We start from the raw sequence: 20040 nt of genomic DNA on the forward strand, positions 1-20040 counted from the left end.
TGTTTATTATAATCCTTGTTGTTTGCTAATGGGGTATCTTCGCTCTGCAGTGGTTATGACCGTAATAGATGCTTGTGGACTGTTCGTAACCACTATTTTGTCTGCTCGCCCTTTTTAATGCTTCTTTTGTTCTTTTTTTCCGAAATCAATGTTATTCCTTCTTGTGCCTGCAACATAGACAAAATATCATCCTTTTGGAAGTAAAAGGGATAAAAACAAGACAAAACATAAGCAAAAGTCGAACTAGAAAACTATAAAAACACTGTTGATCAAGAATACACTTCAAAATTTCAATTTCAAAATCATGTTAAATAAAATACTCCAAAATAGAATTAAACTGGCTGTATATATTGGTAATATCCACACAGTCATTTTAGCGTTGGTTTTGCACAAATTAGAGTTACAATAACTAAGATAGGAGCAAAATAACGATATTAATAAAACTAGAAAATGATTATTTTAAGAAGTAAAAAAATTACAAAAATATAAAATAAGAATACAAATTTAACTAAATAATGATTGAAATAATGTACTAAAATTTGAGATGTAATGTAGAAACTTTTGTTCGTAGCTGTTTCGAGTCGCTAAACCTTAATCTCTCAGTTTTCCAAATTGGAAAACATGTCCAGGGAAATTGCCTTTAGAAAAACTTACTTAGAAGGTTGTGGAGGGATCATAGTTATTAGGAATGGGATGGTTGATAGTGGATCTAAGCAATTGATCCCGAGTTTTTTTTTTACCATTTCTATTTAGTTCTCTTTCCATGTTTTTTTTTGTATATTTTAGTCTCATTTTAATGTAGAAAATGGAGTTTTCAATTTATTTCAAGCATAGATTATTAGGCACGAATCGTTGATGGAAAAGAGAAGAAAATGCAAACAAAGAGCAAGAAATTGACAACCATAACAGGTAGACAACCATCTTCAATGATGTCGGTCATGGATTTAAAATTCGAATTTAAAAATCATGACGGGTGGGCCATCATCCCACGTTCCAACAATTTTCCAGCGGTTTCCATCATGTTCTCTTGCGGTTTTGCACGACTTTGAGTGCGTTCAACTATCATTTTAGTGCGAAAATAGACATATAAATTATACTTAAACATAGTAAAGTGATTCAAGCTTTATTTGTACTAAAAATTACTCTTATTTTCCGTTTTGTTTTATCAAATTTGAAGTTTGAAAATTCTTATTATTATGTTGTGTTACTATTCTACTGCTATATCAAAGTATTAATTTTAGTTGTACTAGATCAAAAGTCTCTTTGGAGCATCTTATTTTTAGAGATACTTATTTTATTCAAGGTTCTATTTTGTTATTTTTATAATGTATGTTATGTATATCTATATTGTTTCATCGTCCATCATGTTTGAGTAAATGGATTAGAGTCTGAAACACGAGGACTATAATACTGACAAACCTGATGTGAATTGTATGAACATTAATCGTAACAAGAATGAAGTTTATGTTTTTAAAGGAAAGACGTTCGTTGGTCGTTGCGAAAGTAGTTGCACAGAGATATCATTTATGCGCCGATATGGCGTAAACTAGGATTGTACAAGGGTAGGTTTGAGTTGAATTTAGCCAAAATCATGACCGAACCCATAAAGAATACACCGGTTTGAGTGAGGTAAAATAGTCACCCACAATGTTATTGGGTCGGTTTGGGTAAAAACACAATTATGGGTTGAATTGGGTTGGGTAGTGGATTTTCCAATTTTTCTCTTCCTTATATAATTATAAATTATGTGTCACACTTTTTTCTTAATAAATAGTTTAACCTATTGTCGTTATTTTTTTAAACATCAATTGTATAAAGACACCATAAAATTCATCATAAATATATTTGGAAAAATCAAAGTTACATTAGGGTAATACCTAGAATTACATAAAATACTTACAACTTATAAGAATTAGTATCAAAATAATCAAAGTGAGGTATCTTTAATAAGTTAAAATCATTACTTACAAAATAAAATATGTTTAAAAAGTTAGAATTGAAGCAGGCAAGATTAAAGACATCAAAGTCATCATTCATCAAATTACAAAAAAGAATTAAAAAATAATCACTCAATAAACCATGGATTTTGTGGGTTTATCCATAACCCAATTATTTTGAATGAGTTTTCATTTTTTTAAAACCTTTTTCATTCAATAACCCGATCCAACTCGGTTTTTTTGGGTCGGCTTGGGTTTATTGGGTTACCCAACCCATGTACACCCCTAGCATAAACGGTATCCGACTTAGAAATTTGAACGATCTTTTTGAGATTGAGAAAGTGTTTCCGAATTGATTTAGAGATTACTTTTACTTTATAAAGATTTTTGAATTCACAATTCCTGTTGCGAAAGTAGATGCTTTGCGGGTTTAAGGTTCGGTGACACGCCGACTTAAGTGGTGGTGACCTTTTTTTTGTGTAAGCAAGATGATATTAATGAAAGAACTAAGGACATTTTTTTTGTGTAAGCAACCTGTTTACACAACAAAACTGAGGATATTTGTTAAATTCGTAAAAGCTATAATTGGGATTAGTAATTTCTCCTAATACTGTTCACTTCCAAATCAAAATTTTTATACTCCAAACCGTATTATCAACACTCCAACCATCATTCCGGAAGCAAATTTCATTACGTGATAACCAAATAGATCACGAAGTTGCAAGCCAAACAACTTTCAATTTGCCCTCCCAAACTTAATTTTAGTATTTTCTAAAAAAATCATAATTCTTGTTACGAATCCATATGCCAATTTGCATGAGTGATGTTAGGGGACAAGAATGATAATCTTAAGCTCTAGTTTTTTAATATTAAAGAAATCAAATATTTTGTATTTTTGCGCAATTAAACTAGTTTTTCACATATTTTTAGATACACATAAAGAGATCAATACTTGATCATTGATCTCTAAAGACGATAACTCTTTTTATTACTCTAATATAGTCGTATACTTGCGGCATATCAACAACTTATGTTCTTATTGAATAACAAGGCAGAAGACTTTGTCAATATAAAAAAAGGATTCATCATCATAATCAGAAATTTGGGATGGAAAAAAAACACTCATTCAATCCCCTGAAAAACTTATTAACGTATTGTTGTTCACGATATATTTTCACAAAGGCAGTGGCGCCGCATAAATACAATATACTACAACTATAAACAGAAATGGGGTGATAGTTCTCTAGTTCATCCCAATGGAGTAAAGCACTCATACACATTAAAATCTATAACAAACTCTGGCTTGTTATTCACTGTATTTCACCCAATAAAAAATCTATGCCACTCAATCTCAACAGTATTATGTATTAAGACAAAATATATATTCAATATTTTAATGTGGCAAGTATAATCAGTATATTATTTTTAAGATGTCGAAATTGCAAACATATCTCTATCACTTCTTCTTATCATCAAAATAAAAAATAAATTGAAGACTATATTAACTACTTAATAACCGATTTTATGATCAAAATGACTATTGAAATTGAAAGAGAAACATGAAAAAATATGTTTACGATTTCGATTCAATTATAGACCAATGTGACAGTAAATTATAGCGACCAAAATAATGGTTTCCCCGGTGTATTACGAGCGCACTCTTATTAAGAGTGAGATGCTACAACGAGTTTGACGTTTGTATCTTGTTTCACCCAGACTAACATAACTTTTCTAGCATCCTCTAACTAATTCATTTCAATAAGGGGATCAATAATTTCTAATATAATCCTTCAGGGCCGGCCCTGTAGCTGTGCAACATGGGCAACAGCACAGGGCCTCATATTTTATGGGGCCTCTAAAAATCTTGAAATAACGACTACATGGTATTTACTTTTACTGTGCTTATACAATACTATGTTTAAAACTTGTTTCACACTATATATTAATACTGACATTTATTTCTTCAATGTTTTCCAATGTAGATGTGGGACAAATATATCTATATACTATTACTACTAGTTACTACTATTACATGATTTGGGTAGAAAAATAATGAATTTTTATATATTACACTCAATATTTTATTACCATGCTTAGAACACTGTAGAATAAAAAGTTTAATTTTATTTTGATTGACATATGATAAATAAAAAACTGCATAATAACAGCAATCTAGTTTAATTGAATTATAATGAACAAAATTTTAATCTGACTTTTAGTTTAATTATTATTATAATAGAAAGCTACCTCACATTAGATAAATGAAACACTATTAAACTAAAAGTGTATAATAATAATTTCACATTTAGAGTATATGAAAAACAATAGAATGAATGTAAGATATAAAATTAACAACAAAATTATATTCCACTTATTTCTCGATCTTTTATTAAAAAGTAAGTACAATAATTAAAATTTCACTTATTTTTTGATATTTTATCAAACATCAAGTATATTAATTAAAATTTAAACAAATAAAAATTTTGATTTAAAAAAAGCATTTTTATTCGTTCAATTTTAAAATTCGTACGGGGCCTCAGAATTGTTTGGGCCGGCCCTGATCCTTCTACAGCAGGGTGGTTAAAAAAAATACCATGAAAGAAAAATAAAGTAGGTTTAGCACCAATGATGCTAAACTCCACCCACACTTACAAAACTTCATATAAATTAAACACCTCAAAACAAAATTGGGTATTCTGTTAGTATCCGTATCGATGCCCCAAGAGAAACTTGTACCAATATAAAACTCTGGTTGTTTGGATTGGTAAAAAAATCAAGGCAACTTATTTAAAAAATGCGGCTCGAAGCTCGAATTCTAAGGCTACTTGTCTACAGGTTTGCTTTATCTGTCATCCTGGTCTTCGCAACTCTTTCTGCCCTTCTGATGACTGGCTTGAATCAGCACATGGCAACCTAAGTTTATGAGATAGTTCATTCATCATCTTGTTTACTGCTTCAATTCCTTCATGCCGTTTGTTTGACACTTTGAAATTGTGAACAATATGTTTCATGTCCACAAGACTGCTTCCAGGGATTATCCCTAACTTTCTTTCCTTCATCAGTTTTTGCACTCTAGAAACATTCTCCCATTGAGCAGCCACGGCATAAATGATCAGCAGAAACTGGTAATAAGATAGGTTCTTAGGATCCATGTCAACAAGAAGTTCAGCAATCTGTTCCCCCAAGTACACGTCTCTCTTGAACCGACACAAACCAAGCAAACTTGCCCATAACAATGACTCCTGTGACATGTCCGCGTCAAATTTCGACATGCTCTTCAGACACTCCTCTGCCTCGTCAACAAGCCCCACGTTAGCAAGAAGATTTGCCATGCACCAAAAATGAGCAAAATTTGGTTTCACGCCATACACATCAACCATTTGCTTGAAGTAAAACCTGCCTTCAGTCAACAGTTCCGCCCGAGCACAGGCACAAAGAATGCCAATGAATGTAATTTCATCCGGGAGAAACCTAACCAAACCTTTATCTGTTGCACTTGGACTTTCATCAACCTCAACTTTCATCCTCTCCATCCCCACCATTAAATCAAACAGACTCAGTCCATCTTCAGGACTCCCACGAATGCAATGCCCCAGAATCATTGCATTCCACGAAACCAAATTCCTATTACCCATCCTCTCGAAAATTTCTCTCGCCACCTCAACCCTCCGGCATTTACAATACATATCTATCAAAGCAGTATCGAGAATCAAACTCGACCTCATGAACAACCTGATTACACTTCCGTGAACTGATTTTCCTTCTTTAAGTCTACCTGACCGACCACAAGCCGTAATCACACAAACCATACTCCTAACATTACCTCTCAATCCAAGCCTACCCATTTCCCTAAACAACTTCAACGCATAACCAGGATTCCCACCCTTCAAAAACCCACTAATCATACTATTCCAAGTAACCAAATTCCTCTCAGACATTACATCAAACAGCCTGTGTGCACCATTCAAGTCGCCAACTTTAACATACCCATCAATCATTGAGTTCCACGAAACCAAATCCGGACTAAGCATTTCATCAAACACAACCCTAGCAAGAAAAACATCCCCACAAGAAGCATACATATGAACCAAAGAATTCTGCACCGGCAACACAAAATCAACCCCATTCTTCACAGCCTGAGCGTGACACATTCCACCACTCTCAACACAACCCATATTAGAACAAGACCGAATGAGTGGAACAAACGTATAACTATTAGGAAACAACCCAATCCTCAAAGACCGAAAGTAAAAACCAACAGCTTCATTCGGAACATAGCTATTACAATACGAGTTTATCACAGTGTTAACACAGAAAGTATCCAAAGGGTTATTAAAATGGTGAAAAACGAGTAAGGTGAAGGAAACGTCACATAGATTAGAAGCACGGCTCAAAAGTGTGCGTGCTAAGAAGGGGTTGCGGTAAACGCTAGAAGTAATGAGAAGGGCTTGGATTTGAAGAAGGTGGCGAGTGGTTTGGCAAGAAGAGGGTGTGAGAAGGGATTGAAAATGAAGGTGGGTGAGGAATGGGAGTGTTGGTTTTTTGTCTTGTGGAAGAAAAGGTGAAGATGAAGAAGAAGGAGGAATGTTAGTAGTGGTGGTGGTGATGGGGCGGGAAAGAAAGGGGACAAGTTGTCGAGATGAAACTCTGGCCATTCATTTGGAGGTTGAGTTTCACAGAGTTCTGGGGTTGAAAGGTTAATCGCCATTGACGAACATGCTCTCCTTGATTCGATTCTGTGCTCTGGTAAACGAGTTTTCGATGCGCACCACTAAACGGTGCGTTCTCTCTAACGCTAAATTTATTATTATTATTATTATTATTATTATTATTATTATTATTATTATTATTATATTATTATTATTATTATTATTATTATTATTATTATTATTGTCAATAGAGGGCGGATTCCGAACAAGGAAAAAATAGTTTTTAAACACTTCGTATTTTAAGAAAAGTTTTCGTGTTTGAGAGATTGTGTAGTGTTATATTTAGTAAAATTTTAGACTCGCTCCACCATTGTATCATCTAGAAAAAATTTAAGGGATTTGTCTAAGGTGTTCCTCGTACGTGTGAGTCGAGTAAGAAGGAATCTTCCTAGCCCCTTAGAAGATAGGTAGTCAATAATTTACCCTGGTAAAAGAATGACGGTTATGAACATGTAAATAGGTGAAAATCTTAGGTCGAACAAACCCTTATAAATACATTATCCCTTAAGGAGAAAAGACAAATCATTCTTTTACACCCTATAAAGCATAACGCTTATGGACTATGAGTCATACACATCTTCTACTACCTAAACGGGTACCACTCTTGAAGCCGCATATTCCTATGGGGAGATTGTTGAATGTCCCTAACACACGTGGGAAGAGCACCCCCAATACGGTTATTTTGTTGTTTGTCTTATCGCTTTTCGTTTATTATCGTTTAGTGAGTCTCCCTCATCATTAGCATGCATAAATCAATGGTTATATTTGAACTTAATTATGATGCTTTTAATCAATTGCATTAGTCCATGGAATAAAAACTATATGTGTTTTTAATTCAAGTTAGGTGCAAAGAAAAATCTCAAAGTACTTTTTAAACCATTAAAAATTGAGATTTTGTGTGTTTGATTCGAATCAATCAGATCAAGCACACATTCTGATTCAAATCAAATTGAACAGAGGAAAATTAGTGGTTTGTTAACACTTTGATTCGAATCAGAGTTTACACTTGATTCGAATCAAGCTCCTCCTCCTGGTTACCCCTGTTTGATTTTATTCGAATCAGATTTTACACCTGATTTGAATCAAGCCATTTTTCAATATTTTCCATTAGGGCCTATTGCAATTGATTTGATTTAGGATTTGTACTTGATTCGAGTAACAGGCTCTTTGATTCAAATCAGACTTTGTTCTTGATTCGAATCAGACTTTGTTCTTGATTTTAAATCAAACGTGAAATAGGTCAAAAAAATCTGATTTCCTTTTATTCCACTTCACTTGCTCATTTGACTCAGACTATGGATTGTTCTTGATTTCCTAACTAATTTTTATGGTGGTCCCCTATACAGTCTAAAAAAACCACCGTACATGGCTTTTCGTCATCGTGAGGTAGCTCTCATTACTTAAACGTGATATACACCTACAAAGATCTCTGAGTCTCCTTACCGTTGCAGGGGGCATGCATGCATATAAGTTTCTATAGTACAAAGAATATAGCAAAAAAAATTTAAAATTAACTTTATAATTAGGTTAGGTAACGAGCCATGTTTAAAAGAATCAATCCAAAATATATTATCAGTTTTTTAGTCAGGAAATTCACTTATGAAGGAACAAACGGGTCTAACTATGAAACTTAAACACAAAAGAAATTTTGAGTCATGAAAAATTACGCTCAATGTCAATCAAAAAAATAACACAACTACAAATAAGGGATCAAGAAGTACTGATGTGCTTCCACCATTATGAACATCATATAGTGTATTGAAATTATGTAAGTGACACTGCCTATCTCATATTCAGTTCAGATAACAAAGTTATGATTATTTAGTAATAATTTTAGGGATCATTACATTAGGTGTAACAACCTATTATAGCGTACATCAGGTATGATCACGCATTACTCAATTCACATAACATTTATTTGTATACACCGTGAATTACTTTGACATTTGAATGTCTTTGCAAGTATACCCCCTCACTTGAGAAAAAGTGTAAAAATCAAAGCACCACAGTTGAATATCACAACCATTGGCATGAAGATTATATCAACATTCCATGTGAATCACCTCGTAAGTTCATGTCCATCACGCCCCCCTTAAAATTTACATAGACCACAACATCTTGTCACTATGGTGGTAATAAAGAATCAAGTCCCACCAAAGTCACTTTAAAAATAATCCAAGTCATCAAAACCACAATTCTAACCTTCTAAATGGTGGATTATATATGAGGTGATAGATATAAAGTCTAATTTTTTGATGTTCTTGGCTCAAAACAAACAAACCAAAGAAATCCATACACTGTAGCATATCAGAACCACAATAGCATGGTTGGTTTTAGTAGATACTATAGAATACCATATACAATATGGAATCTTGAATTGAGGGTCTTAAAAAGAAACGGGTGATTATCAATAAAAAAATTCTAAGCGGCAAGCTAACTCACCCTAAAAGACGATATTGACAACAAGATCTCTTGTTCAAGGTTAGTAAGTCAACCATCTTTCTAAAATATGAAGGGGTTAAAAGAGACCAAATAAGGATGTGACACATCTTCCTTTCACATAAGGAATCACTAAGGAACTTGTGCGAAGGTAGTTATGATTCCCCGCTACAAAAGAGTATGATGGAAATATGGAACCACAAAAGCATCCGACCTCTTTCTGAAGTTCCATGTCCCTAATACATTCAGGGGAGAACCCTAATACAATTTTATTGCTTGTATTCTAAGCTTTTGTATTCAGGGGGGACCCTAATACAATTTTACACCCCAGACTGCTTTCAAGATTACCTACCGACCACACAAACAAACAAAGATCTTTTCAGCATGATTTGTCTTCACTCACATACTTCCAAGAAAAATTTCCAAAAGGTCACCCATTCAAATACTACTCAAAGTCAAACATGTTTAACTATGGAGTTCTTACTTGTTAGGCTACTAAAAAGATGCATTTTGTTGGTATTGACAGTACCAATAAATCCTTATAAGCTTTCATTCAACCTACAGTCCCATACCTACATAGCCTCATGATTGCTCTTATTCTGTTGTGAATTAGATTTTAGCCTAGAAGCTTCCAGGAGCCACTCATTGTCGTGCCTTGTGCACCAATATCCACTCTTCGCCCTCGTCGACTTCGAGTGTTACATACCCACCAACTTCCGCTTGATTCATCCCCGAACCACATCGTATTGGGAGAAGTCTACTCTGATACCATTTGTAATGCCCAGACTTCTTTCACGGTTATTGAGTGACCCCACAAATCAAAAAGTATTTCATTAGCATGTTTTGTTCTCGCTCACATGCTTTTTAGGAAACTTCTCAGAAGGCCACTAATCTAAATACTACTCCAAGTTAAACATGCTTAACTATAAAGTTCTTATTTAGTATTCTATTGAAAAGAATATGCTTCTTATTATTATATGTGGTACCAATCAGTCCTTATAAGTCTTCCTTTAACCATGCGGTCTCATACCTGCGTATCCTCAGGATCTCTCTCATTCCAATGTGAATTCGTTTTTTGCTTAGAAATTGCCAGGAGTTGCTCCTTGTCATGCCTTGTCCACCGCCAACCACTCCTCACCCTTGTATGCCTTGAGAGTTACACTCCTCATCAATTGCACACATTTGAATTGAGTTTTGAATCAATTCGTTTTTAGCATGCATAATTGAATTATTTGTATTTGAGTTTGATCATGATGTTTTAAGTCAATTGCTTGAGTTATTGGAACAAGAACCATATTTGGTATTGGTTCAAGTTATGTGGGAAGTGAAATCTCAAACGTTTTTTAAAAACTTGAAAAATTGACATTTATTGTGTGTGATTCAAGTCACTCATAATCTCTTGCTCGCATCAAATCAAATTGAGGAGAACATGAATTTTTTTGTGGCTGTGGCTCGAATCACAATTTAGACATGAATCGAATCATGCAACACTATGAGTCAAATCACAAGTAGCACATGATTTGAATCACACACCTATTGTTAGCCACTTCCTAGTTTGATTTGAATCAAGCTTTCTACATGTCTCGAATCACAAAGTTTTTCATGTTTTCCTATTTGGCTCTGTCTAATTTGATTCGAATCAAGCTTTGTAAATGACTTGAATCATGAGCCTTCATGACTCGGATCAAGCTTACAAGGTGACTCGAATCATGGGAAAATGGGTAGCATTTCTTTATGAGATCTTGTTTCACTATACTTGCTCATTTGTCTCAAATCATAAAATGTTCTTGACTCGAACCTTACTAGCATCTTCCGTCTATTTCGGTGCTTAATCTCAAACCCTTATAAATTCCTTTTGTCATCTCATTTCGAAAAATAATTCACATAACTGATAATGTTTTTCAGAGTGATTTTGTGCGAATTAACAACCTCCATTTTTGAAAACTCAAAATCTCTTGAAAACAAATTCTATTTCATCTTTAACCTCTTATTTAGATTCAGATCTTGATTATGGAGATTTTAATTGTTGAGGGAGACATGTCTTGAAACTAACTATTCATGAAGAATTTATTAAGATTTTCGGGAAGCTTGCAAGATTGTGGCTATTATAGCTGGTATTGGAAATTATAGTGAAAAGAGTGAGGTTATTCTCTCTAGTTGACTTTGGTAGTGCTGTGTGGAAGCCTACGGACAGGGTAAGAGTTCTTCTAGATCTTTGGATAATTCATCGCTCAAGAAATCGGTGGAATCAAGGGAGTTTTCCACACAGACTTGGAGCAGATTGGCGAAGCTGGAAGATTCAAGAATGAGAATTGAGTAAATATTTCGCAGAGAGTTCGACATAAAGGTTGTATACAAGTCAAGATACATATAGGAAATTTACTTTTCTCAGCATTATTTGTCAAAACACTGTGAAAAGAAAACTTTCAATGAGAAACCATTGGAGAGTGGAGTAGACTCCTTTGAGGATGATAGAGCCAAACCACTATACATCCAAGTGTACTCTCTCCCCCCTCTCTCTCTCTCTCACACACACACACGCACAGGCACACTCTTGCATTTTAATTTTCATAGGATATTGCATGCCTAGGTTATCAATTTTTAGCGTAGTTTATTGTTTATATCTCTCGGTAGTGATTTATTGCATAAGGTTAGGTTTTGTTATAATTGGTACCTAATTGAGCTTTAGTGCTTATTGAAATCGGAAAACTAGTGACGTTAAATTTCATAATAATTGAATCATTGTACAGGACACACCTCGTGTAATATACAATTAATCAATTAGTCATTATATGCAATTTTTGCAAATTGTATTTGAACAGTTAGTCGTTGACTTTCAATACAAGCATTAGATCTCTATTTTTACTTTTGGCCTTCCGCGCATTTTGAAAAACCTATAATATTCTATTTTTGGAAAATCAGTCAAATTTTTAATAAGGTTTGATGCTATTGTAAGGTCTTTTTCCAGACATCGAGTTCTCGGTTCTGAGTAACGACATGGATTTTGTCACCCTATACATATATGTAATAGTTATAATTAATTTGAAAAGTTGTTTAAAAAGATACAACATAGGAGATGGGACATAAAAACCTTGGTATCATGTATAATAGCTTCAACATGTTGTTGTTCATTTCATTCTTTTAAGATCCATAGATCCACAACACAAAAAACAAGTTTCCATATGTTTTGTTCAGGCTTTAAGTCTCAAATCAGAATTGGTGATCTTGACATGATTTTCCACTGAATTGAAACGTGGTACAAGTAATGAAACCAAAACCAAAAACATGTCAAACACTTAGGACTAAAACAAAAGTTATTTTGGAAGTTTAAAAATAAATAATAAAAACAGTAGCAAATCAACATAAATACTTGTGACATCGATTTGAAGATTAAAAGGATGGACATTTTTAAAACACTAAAGAAGTACAAACAACAATCTATTCAAAATAGTATAAAAAGAAGGAATCCATATCAAAAGTAGTTCATTCTAAACATTAAAATGCAGATGAAAAAGTTAATACTTTTGGATAGACAAGAGAGGAATTTGAAACAAAATATCAATTTAAAGGTTTTGTGAGAAAATAGAAGAACCAGGAAGATGAACACTACATCTAAGTTAAGTCACTGTCACAGGGAAATGTCATGGTGGAAAAGTACGGAAACAATGTAAAGAACAAATGCATTACTCGAACCACAAAGATGAACATCACTCGAAGCAGAGGAAAAAGAAAAACCATCTAAAACCGTTAAGAGTAAAACCGAAATATGGAGCTTTAAAGGTTTCGTGAAATAGCATAAGAATTAGGAAGATGAACATAAAATGATAAATGAGAAGTAATATGAAAAACAATAATGTAGAACCCGGTTGATTAAAAAATGCAGAAGATGAAGAGGACCAAAATGCAGAAAAAGTTATCTTTGAACTTGTGAAATTTTGTTGAAGGTTGATGTTCTTGACAAGAGAGAGGAATGAGTGAATTATTCAGAAAAAGGAGGGAGGGAAAACAAATGGAGAAAATTGAAATTGTTTAAGTTGAGAGAGGGAAAGTTGATTTCCGGATGGAGCTGCCATGTGGCGATAGTATTGTTTTAATTTGTCAATACAATTTGATTTAGTCAATTACGGAAAAGGGCATAATTTAGTTAAAAATAATTTTGCAAGAAAGGGAAAATTAGGGAGAACTTATGCATGTTCCAATCTTAGTTAGGTAGTTGATTACGAAAAATGGCATAATTTAGTCAAAAATAATTTTGCAAAAAAAGATAAATTAGAGAAAACTTATGCAAGTTCCAATCTTAGTTAGGTAGTTGATTTGAGTTGAGATATATAGTGATGAAAACAATAAAATAAATTTGAAAATTTAAAAATTAATAGGATATAGTATATAAATAAAATAAACTTAAAGTCAAATTCTTTTAAAAATTACAGTTAATAAATTTTCTCACTAAATATCTTATGAAGTTTTTTCTCAACAGCTACTTTCAATTCAACATAGTACTGATGCCGACAGAAAGACAAAGATCTCTAAAATCAATCTCTCTGCCCTTTCTCTAAAACAGTTCCCTCTTTCTCCCCAAATTCAAAATTTTCCGACCACCCATGTAAGTTCCGGTATGGTGGTGTATGCCCATCTTGACCGCTCCACCCCTAACCTCTTCTGAGGTTGTTTCTTGCAACAGTTTTCTGTCTCTGCCATTTATGGGTTCTGCAATAGTGTTTCGTCGGAATTTGGTAGCCTATTTTATGGGTTCTGGACTTTGGTGAACTTGCTTGATTGTAGATCTTGTTGTTTATGAGTTGGAAAATCTGGATCTGAAAGTTTGTTTTTTCAAATCTGTTGTTTTTTTCCTTCTGGTTTTGAATCATTCATCGATTCCGGTTCTGATATCGTTGTTAGGAGTGATGTGTCTTACTTTTGATATTTGATTCAACTCAGATTTGTTGAAATCTGCAGTTATCAAAGTGTTTGGATTGATACTACCACAACAACGATTTTGTTATGTTTTACAACCTTGTTGCTGTCTTGTTGTACTTAGGTATGGTTCTCAGTGATATAAGATTGTTAAGCTTGAAAGAGCTTTTTATGTTTGATGTGATTTATCACAGAGAACTGTTGGTACGTGAATTAGTTCGTGTTGGCGGCCGACTCATTTACCATTTTTAAAGGTTGTGAAGATCTACACAACACTTTTGTTTTGTTATCTAGTTTTGTTCTTGTAATCAGGTTCGCTAGATAGTGTATGTGTTTAGTTTTTTAACTTCCCGTAAACAATTGTTGTAATAATTATAATTCTTTGGCTTAATTGCAACTTAGGCCCCCCTATTTTTTCTTTTTCTCGATTTTAGTCCCCTCATTTTTAAAACCACGATTTTGGTCCCCCTTTTGAATTTTCTATTGAAAAAGAGACAGAAATAGGGACAAATTTTGCATAAAAAAGCAAAATAGGGGGACGAAAATTGCACAGAAAACTTAAAAAGGGACTAAAATAGTGATTTTTAAAATAGAGGGATCAAAATCAAGAAAAAGACAAAACAGAGGGACTAAAATTGCAATTAAGCCTCTTTTTGAAAAGAAATTATATTCAACATAGTACTCTTCTAAGTTATGGGCAAAACGTGTCACAATTCACATTATTAGAGTGCCTTGAACATATTTAGTTACGTGGCAACAATTCCCCAAGCTAAAATAAAACACTTTACCAAACCAACAACAACAGGAAAGAAAGGGAAGATCATTTTCTCATAAACATTTTGTCTTCTCAGTAGATATTTCTAGTCCATTATGATTTTGATATGGAGCATGAATCTCTATGTTGTCACTCTTATGCTTTGAAGAAGGAAGCCGGGCAAGTTGTGTTTTTGGAAAGGGTAAGGATTCTAGCTCTCTCTTCTTTTAATGTTTCCATTTGCAAAGCTTTGTATAGAGCATCAACAACACCGGCGAGAACCTTCCATGCATGTTCTCTTTGTGAACCAAGCAAGGTAATCAATACAAAAAATCAACTTTTTTTCATAAATATTTGCAAATGATGTTTTGGGTCTGTTGCAAAAAAGGGTTTTGAGTCTACGAACTAAGGCGAATACTCTTTATCTCCTACAGTGTAGGCTATATAGCCATAGTAAATGATGAAGGGTTTTAAAGATTGTTAGCTCCTCTCCTCTGTTGCAAGGTGGGTTTTTATTCATGTGCTGTATTTACATTGAAATCTAATTATAGCTATGCTCCTTACATAGGAGTGGGTATCAGACTTAAGTCCCACATCGTCTACTTCAGAAAATAACCTATGCTCCTTACATATAAAATGAAAGGACCTCTTTTGATCAACTCTTATGGAGCCTTGTGATGATGTCATAGCGAACTATTCTTTCGCCTTTTACTAAAGAATACCGTGTCAGTGTCACATTTATGGTCTGAGATGATTAATTTAGTGCTGGTTTATTTTAGTATAACACAAGGAACTCATTTTGCATTTTGCATGCTTATTCAATCTGGCGGGGCGTCAAATGTATTTTTCTTTGTTTCATCTTTCCAAGAAATTGATGAGGTCTGTAAAGATAAAAGATGGAATAAAACGTTTAGCTCAATACGGCTCCTCTTCTGTTGTGAGGTGAGTTCTTATTCACACATGCGTTGAAATAATCCTGATTTTATGTTGAAGTCTATTTTTATGTTGAATGCTGTCTTCGTATATATATATTAGAAAAATAGTAAATAGATTGGTCTATATATGCATAATATATATATATATATATATATATATATATATATATATATATATAGAAAAAATGCTAAATAGGTCGGCATAAATGTTCATATATAGGTCGGCCTATAAGGCTTCTTAAGTAATATGAATTAATTGAAAATACTAATGAGAAAGAGACTTTTAAATAAGCTTTTAGGCCAGGCTGAAAAAAAGAGCCTATAATAGGCCAAGCTTAGGCCTTGTAAGTTTATTGTAGGTCAGACTCAAGTCTCATAAAGTCTAGCCTAACCTACTCCCACCCCTAACCGTCAACCTTCACCATTAACACGATCGATAAAGATTCGTTCAAACAAGTAGAGTCTCCCTCCCTCCAAGAATCTATTAAACCATCCTCTTTAAGTAAGAAGCAAAAGGATGATAAACCAATCCTAGGATTTCAAAGATCATGAGAAGGAGGACGAAATTCCTAATGCTACTATTCCATTAATCATCGTCGATACTATCGTTAATTATTCTATCTCAGGGATCCTCATAGATGGTGGATATTTCTGCAATATGACCTGCTTCATAATTTTCACTAAACTTGGCTTGAGGGAACAAGATTTGAGGCCATGCGAAGGCCAAAGCCTTTTAGCTTTCAATGATTCTTGTACTTGTCTATGTAGACAGGTGTACTTAACAATCTCTTTATGAGAGGAAAATAATAAGAGGACGACATAAGTTTGCTTTTCGTGGTTCCATGTGAAGTTCAATGACTCTTTTACCCGTCTATATGGACAAGTGTACTTAAGAGTCTCCTTGGGAGAAGAAAATAATAAGAGGACGGTGGAATATTGGTTCTTTGTGGTTCCATGCGAAAGCATCTACAACAACATCCTCAGATGATCATTTCTGGAGGATCTGGATGTCGTGACTTCCCTCGTCCACTTGGAGATAAATTACCACAATGATTCTGACAAACTTGTTGTAGTCAAAGTTGACCTTCGTGGAGCACGTAGAATACAAGAAAAGATATTGAAAAATTCCTTCGTAGCAGACATCATCCCTGAAGGAAGAGTCGTGTAAGCTGACAGAGCGACAAATGTTGTTGATCTCAATGCTTGTGAAGAAACCCTGTTGGGAGATGAGTTAAGTCCCTTATGAGATCAAATTAAAGGTTATAAGATCGGTTTCAAATTGAGACTTCAAAATTGTCTCATCAGGCAATATTTTGATGAGGTCGGTAAGGATAGGAGTTCGCCTACCTTCCAAAGTAAAGAAAAATTAGTTAGATGTTTGATAGCCAACGTCGATCTTTAGGTCATATCTCCCTATGAGATGCCTTGAATAGATCCTAGTGTAATATATTGTAATACGGTAGGAGAACTGACTTTTTGAAATGTTGATTGAGCAATCTTGTGAATCAGAGCTTGAAAGTTGGCATGAGGATCCTTTGAAGCATATGAGAAGCCATGAAGTCCACTTGAGGTATCAGAACCTGATTTTACTTAGAGAGAGACAAAACCCTAGTTGGAAGCTTTTGCTTAGTGTAATACGGTGAACTGACTTTTTATTAATCGGAATGTCGCGGTAAGCAAGAGTCGCCACCGACTTTTATTTTATCCAAACAAGTTAGAAAGGCTAAAAGAAACAGGAAAAACCTTTTAAATAAAATAGGGTTCGGGGGGTAATTATGCAAAGGGAAGGTGTAAGGCACCCTTTGCATCCATGGTTTTCCATGGGCTCTTAATTGCTTTGCTCGTTTTGAAACCAAAAGTTTAGAAATGTATAGAAGATGAAGAAACAAGGACTTTAGCTCGTAAATGAGCGTAGCCTTGAAAGTGCTTAGAAAATAGTAGAAAAAAGACATTTTAGCCAGAGCAAGGCAATTAGGGGCAATTACCTTATAGTTTGAAAAAGAGGTTCTTTTAGCCTTTCAGGGTGAAAGGGTCTATCCTTGCCATAAGAGGGCAGGAAGCCTTTCGTTTGGAGGTTGAAGGGTCGTCGAAGCATCCTTTGCCATAAGACTGTCCCATGCCATAGAAGGGCAGGTAATCTAAGGCAAGGATCAGAATAAGCCTTATTAGTAGGCAGCCAGAAGATACCTCAGCCTTTTTCCGTAGGCAACTTCCGAGGGTCGAGGTCATTTGTGTATCGAAGGCAGCATCATTTAGGGTCGTGACCTTTTTATCGAGGCAACATGGCTGAGGTATCCTCGTATTCGAGGGACTTGGCTTATTCTGCGAAAAAACACAAGGCGACAGGCAACAAGGCAACAGGCAACAAGGCAACAGAGAGGTTACCCAAAAGCGTGCGTGTGTGCACCAATCACGTGATTATATTCAATTATATTATCTTGTAAATTAGCGATTCTAAATTCAATTCATGGTTGCCACTCCCTATTTTACTAACCACGCAGATAATATAAGGCAAGAAACAGTAATATGGGGGAGGGAAATTGTAACCAGCGGATCCCTTATCAGGGTTTGACACAAGTAATAATAATAAAAGGCATAAAATAAAATGAGGTTTAGGGTTACCAATGACGTAGCTTTGGCATTTGACAAACCCTTCATTTGATCTGAAATGATTGATAGGGCTGGCGGTTGGAGATAGCTTCGAGGTAACCCTGAAAAGGCAAAAAAAACAAGGCACGTGAGTGTAAAATAGTCCATTGACTTTCGAGGTTTTTAACCCTATAAGGCAAATGAATATTTAAATGATAAAATAATAAAGAAGAGTAAAGTCGGGACTTAGCTTCGTAGAAGGCGAGGTGCGTAGTCGGAAGATTGAAGATTTCTGATTAATCCTAAAAGAGTTGACATGAAGAAGAGAAGCGTTAGTGCATTTAAAATTCGTTAGTCATGGGTAAAAACCCAAATGGGATTGAACAAACCCTAAAAGTTAATGAAATTGAAAGTTTGATCAAATAATTAAAATAAACATAAGATTAATCTTAATTATCAATTAATTAAAAGTGTATTCGAATTTTAATAATATATATAAAAAAACAATTATTCGTGGAAAAACCGGATTTTCGATAATAAAATAATTATGAAATTATTATAAACTTAATTTGTTAAAATCTAAAATAAAATAAATAAATAAAAAAAGTTGTAGTAAAAGGAAAAGAAAAAGAAATATCAATAACAAAATATAAAAGAAAAATAGAAATAAACTTAGCTGAAATCTAGTGTGGCAGCTTGGTGAGGTGCATGATGGTCTTTCAATCCTGGTATGTTAGATCTTGATGCTGGGAGATCTAAGGGTAGCTACGCGAGGCCGTATGGTGGTCACGCGCGAGGGAGGCCTACCAGATCAATTATCAAATAATAACATATAAGTCATAAAAACAAACAGCACCCAGTGAGGATCGAACCGGTGCCATGCCCTTTGCCAAACGAAGTGACTTGCCAAACGCGCCATGTTAGTCAATTGAAAAATAATGTCACGAAAATATTAATAAAGAAAACTAGACTTTTTGAATTGGGGAAACGCGCCTGAGGACCTTCTTCTTCCTCGTTGTATTTTTCAGATGCACACTTTTAGCTACGGTTTGCAAGTGTAGCTGCAGGCGCTGCAAATATCAAAACCAACAAATACGCAACGAAAATTAACGGAGCAAGTCTAGTCTTGCTCGAAATTGTCTCCCGAGTGCAACGGCGTCGTTGGTTTCGTTCAATTGCGCCTGTAATAAGAAACCCTATTTTGGAGCTCTAAAACCCTATCAATGGTGGAATCTCAAACACGCAATTAATCAACAATTAAACGGTACAGAAAGTTCGAAAACATCATCACAATCAAGAATACGCATTCAAATGTGATTTATAATACACATATGAGCATAATCGAATTCAAAAAAACCTTGTGCAAACCGTGAGTGGTATGGGACTGTTCTTGATGTTCCGCGGTTTGGAGATGACTGCAAATCGTTCAATAATCCTCCAAGGATGTGTTAGGACGTACCAGAGGCCTTGAATCGAGCTGTATCTTGGAGTTGATGTTTGAATTTTCCTTGGTTGTTAGAGCTCGGATTTGGTTTCTTTGGCTGCAAAAACTTGAACCCTTGCCATCTGAACTTGTGTAGTACTTATAGGAGATGGATTAGGGTAACAAAACTGAACCAAGTCCCTTGTGAATCTTTGATTTGCAAATTGAGAAAATTTGATTGAGAATTAGTTATGAATCTTGCTAAATTTGGCTAAAATTGATTCAATATTCTCTCAATCACTTATGCACGAATTTGATTTGAATTTGGAGAATATATGAT

At 34.5% G+C, this 20040-nt stretch overlaps 1 protein-coding gene and 1 non-coding gene across 2 annotated transcripts; one reads left to right on the top strand and one right to left on the bottom strand.

Moving 5' to 3' along the window:
* Positions 1-4532: 4532 nt before the first annotated feature.
* LOC131646743 (pentatricopeptide repeat-containing protein At3g51320) lies at positions 4533-6726 on the bottom strand. Its single transcript, XM_058916707.1, has one exon. The coding sequence runs from the start codon at positions 6590-6592 to the stop codon at positions 4787-4789; it is 1806 nt and encodes a 601-aa protein (XP_058772690.1). The 5' UTR covers positions 6593-6726; the 3' UTR covers positions 4533-4786.
* An 8694-nt stretch (positions 6727-15420) lies between these two features.
* On the top strand, positions 15421-15535 carry LOC131654258 (U5 spliceosomal RNA). The gene has a single exon (XR_009299303.1). It is a non-coding gene; the product is annotated as a U5 spliceosomal RNA (small nuclear RNA).
* The last annotated feature ends 4505 nt before the right edge of the window (positions 15536-20040 follow it).

This window comes from Vicia villosa, linkage group LG2 (assembly GCF_029867415.1).
Source record: "Vicia villosa cultivar HV-30 ecotype Madison, WI linkage group LG2, Vvil1.0, whole genome shotgun sequence".
NCBI lineage: Eukaryota > Viridiplantae > Streptophyta > Magnoliopsida > Fabales > Fabaceae > Vicia > Vicia villosa.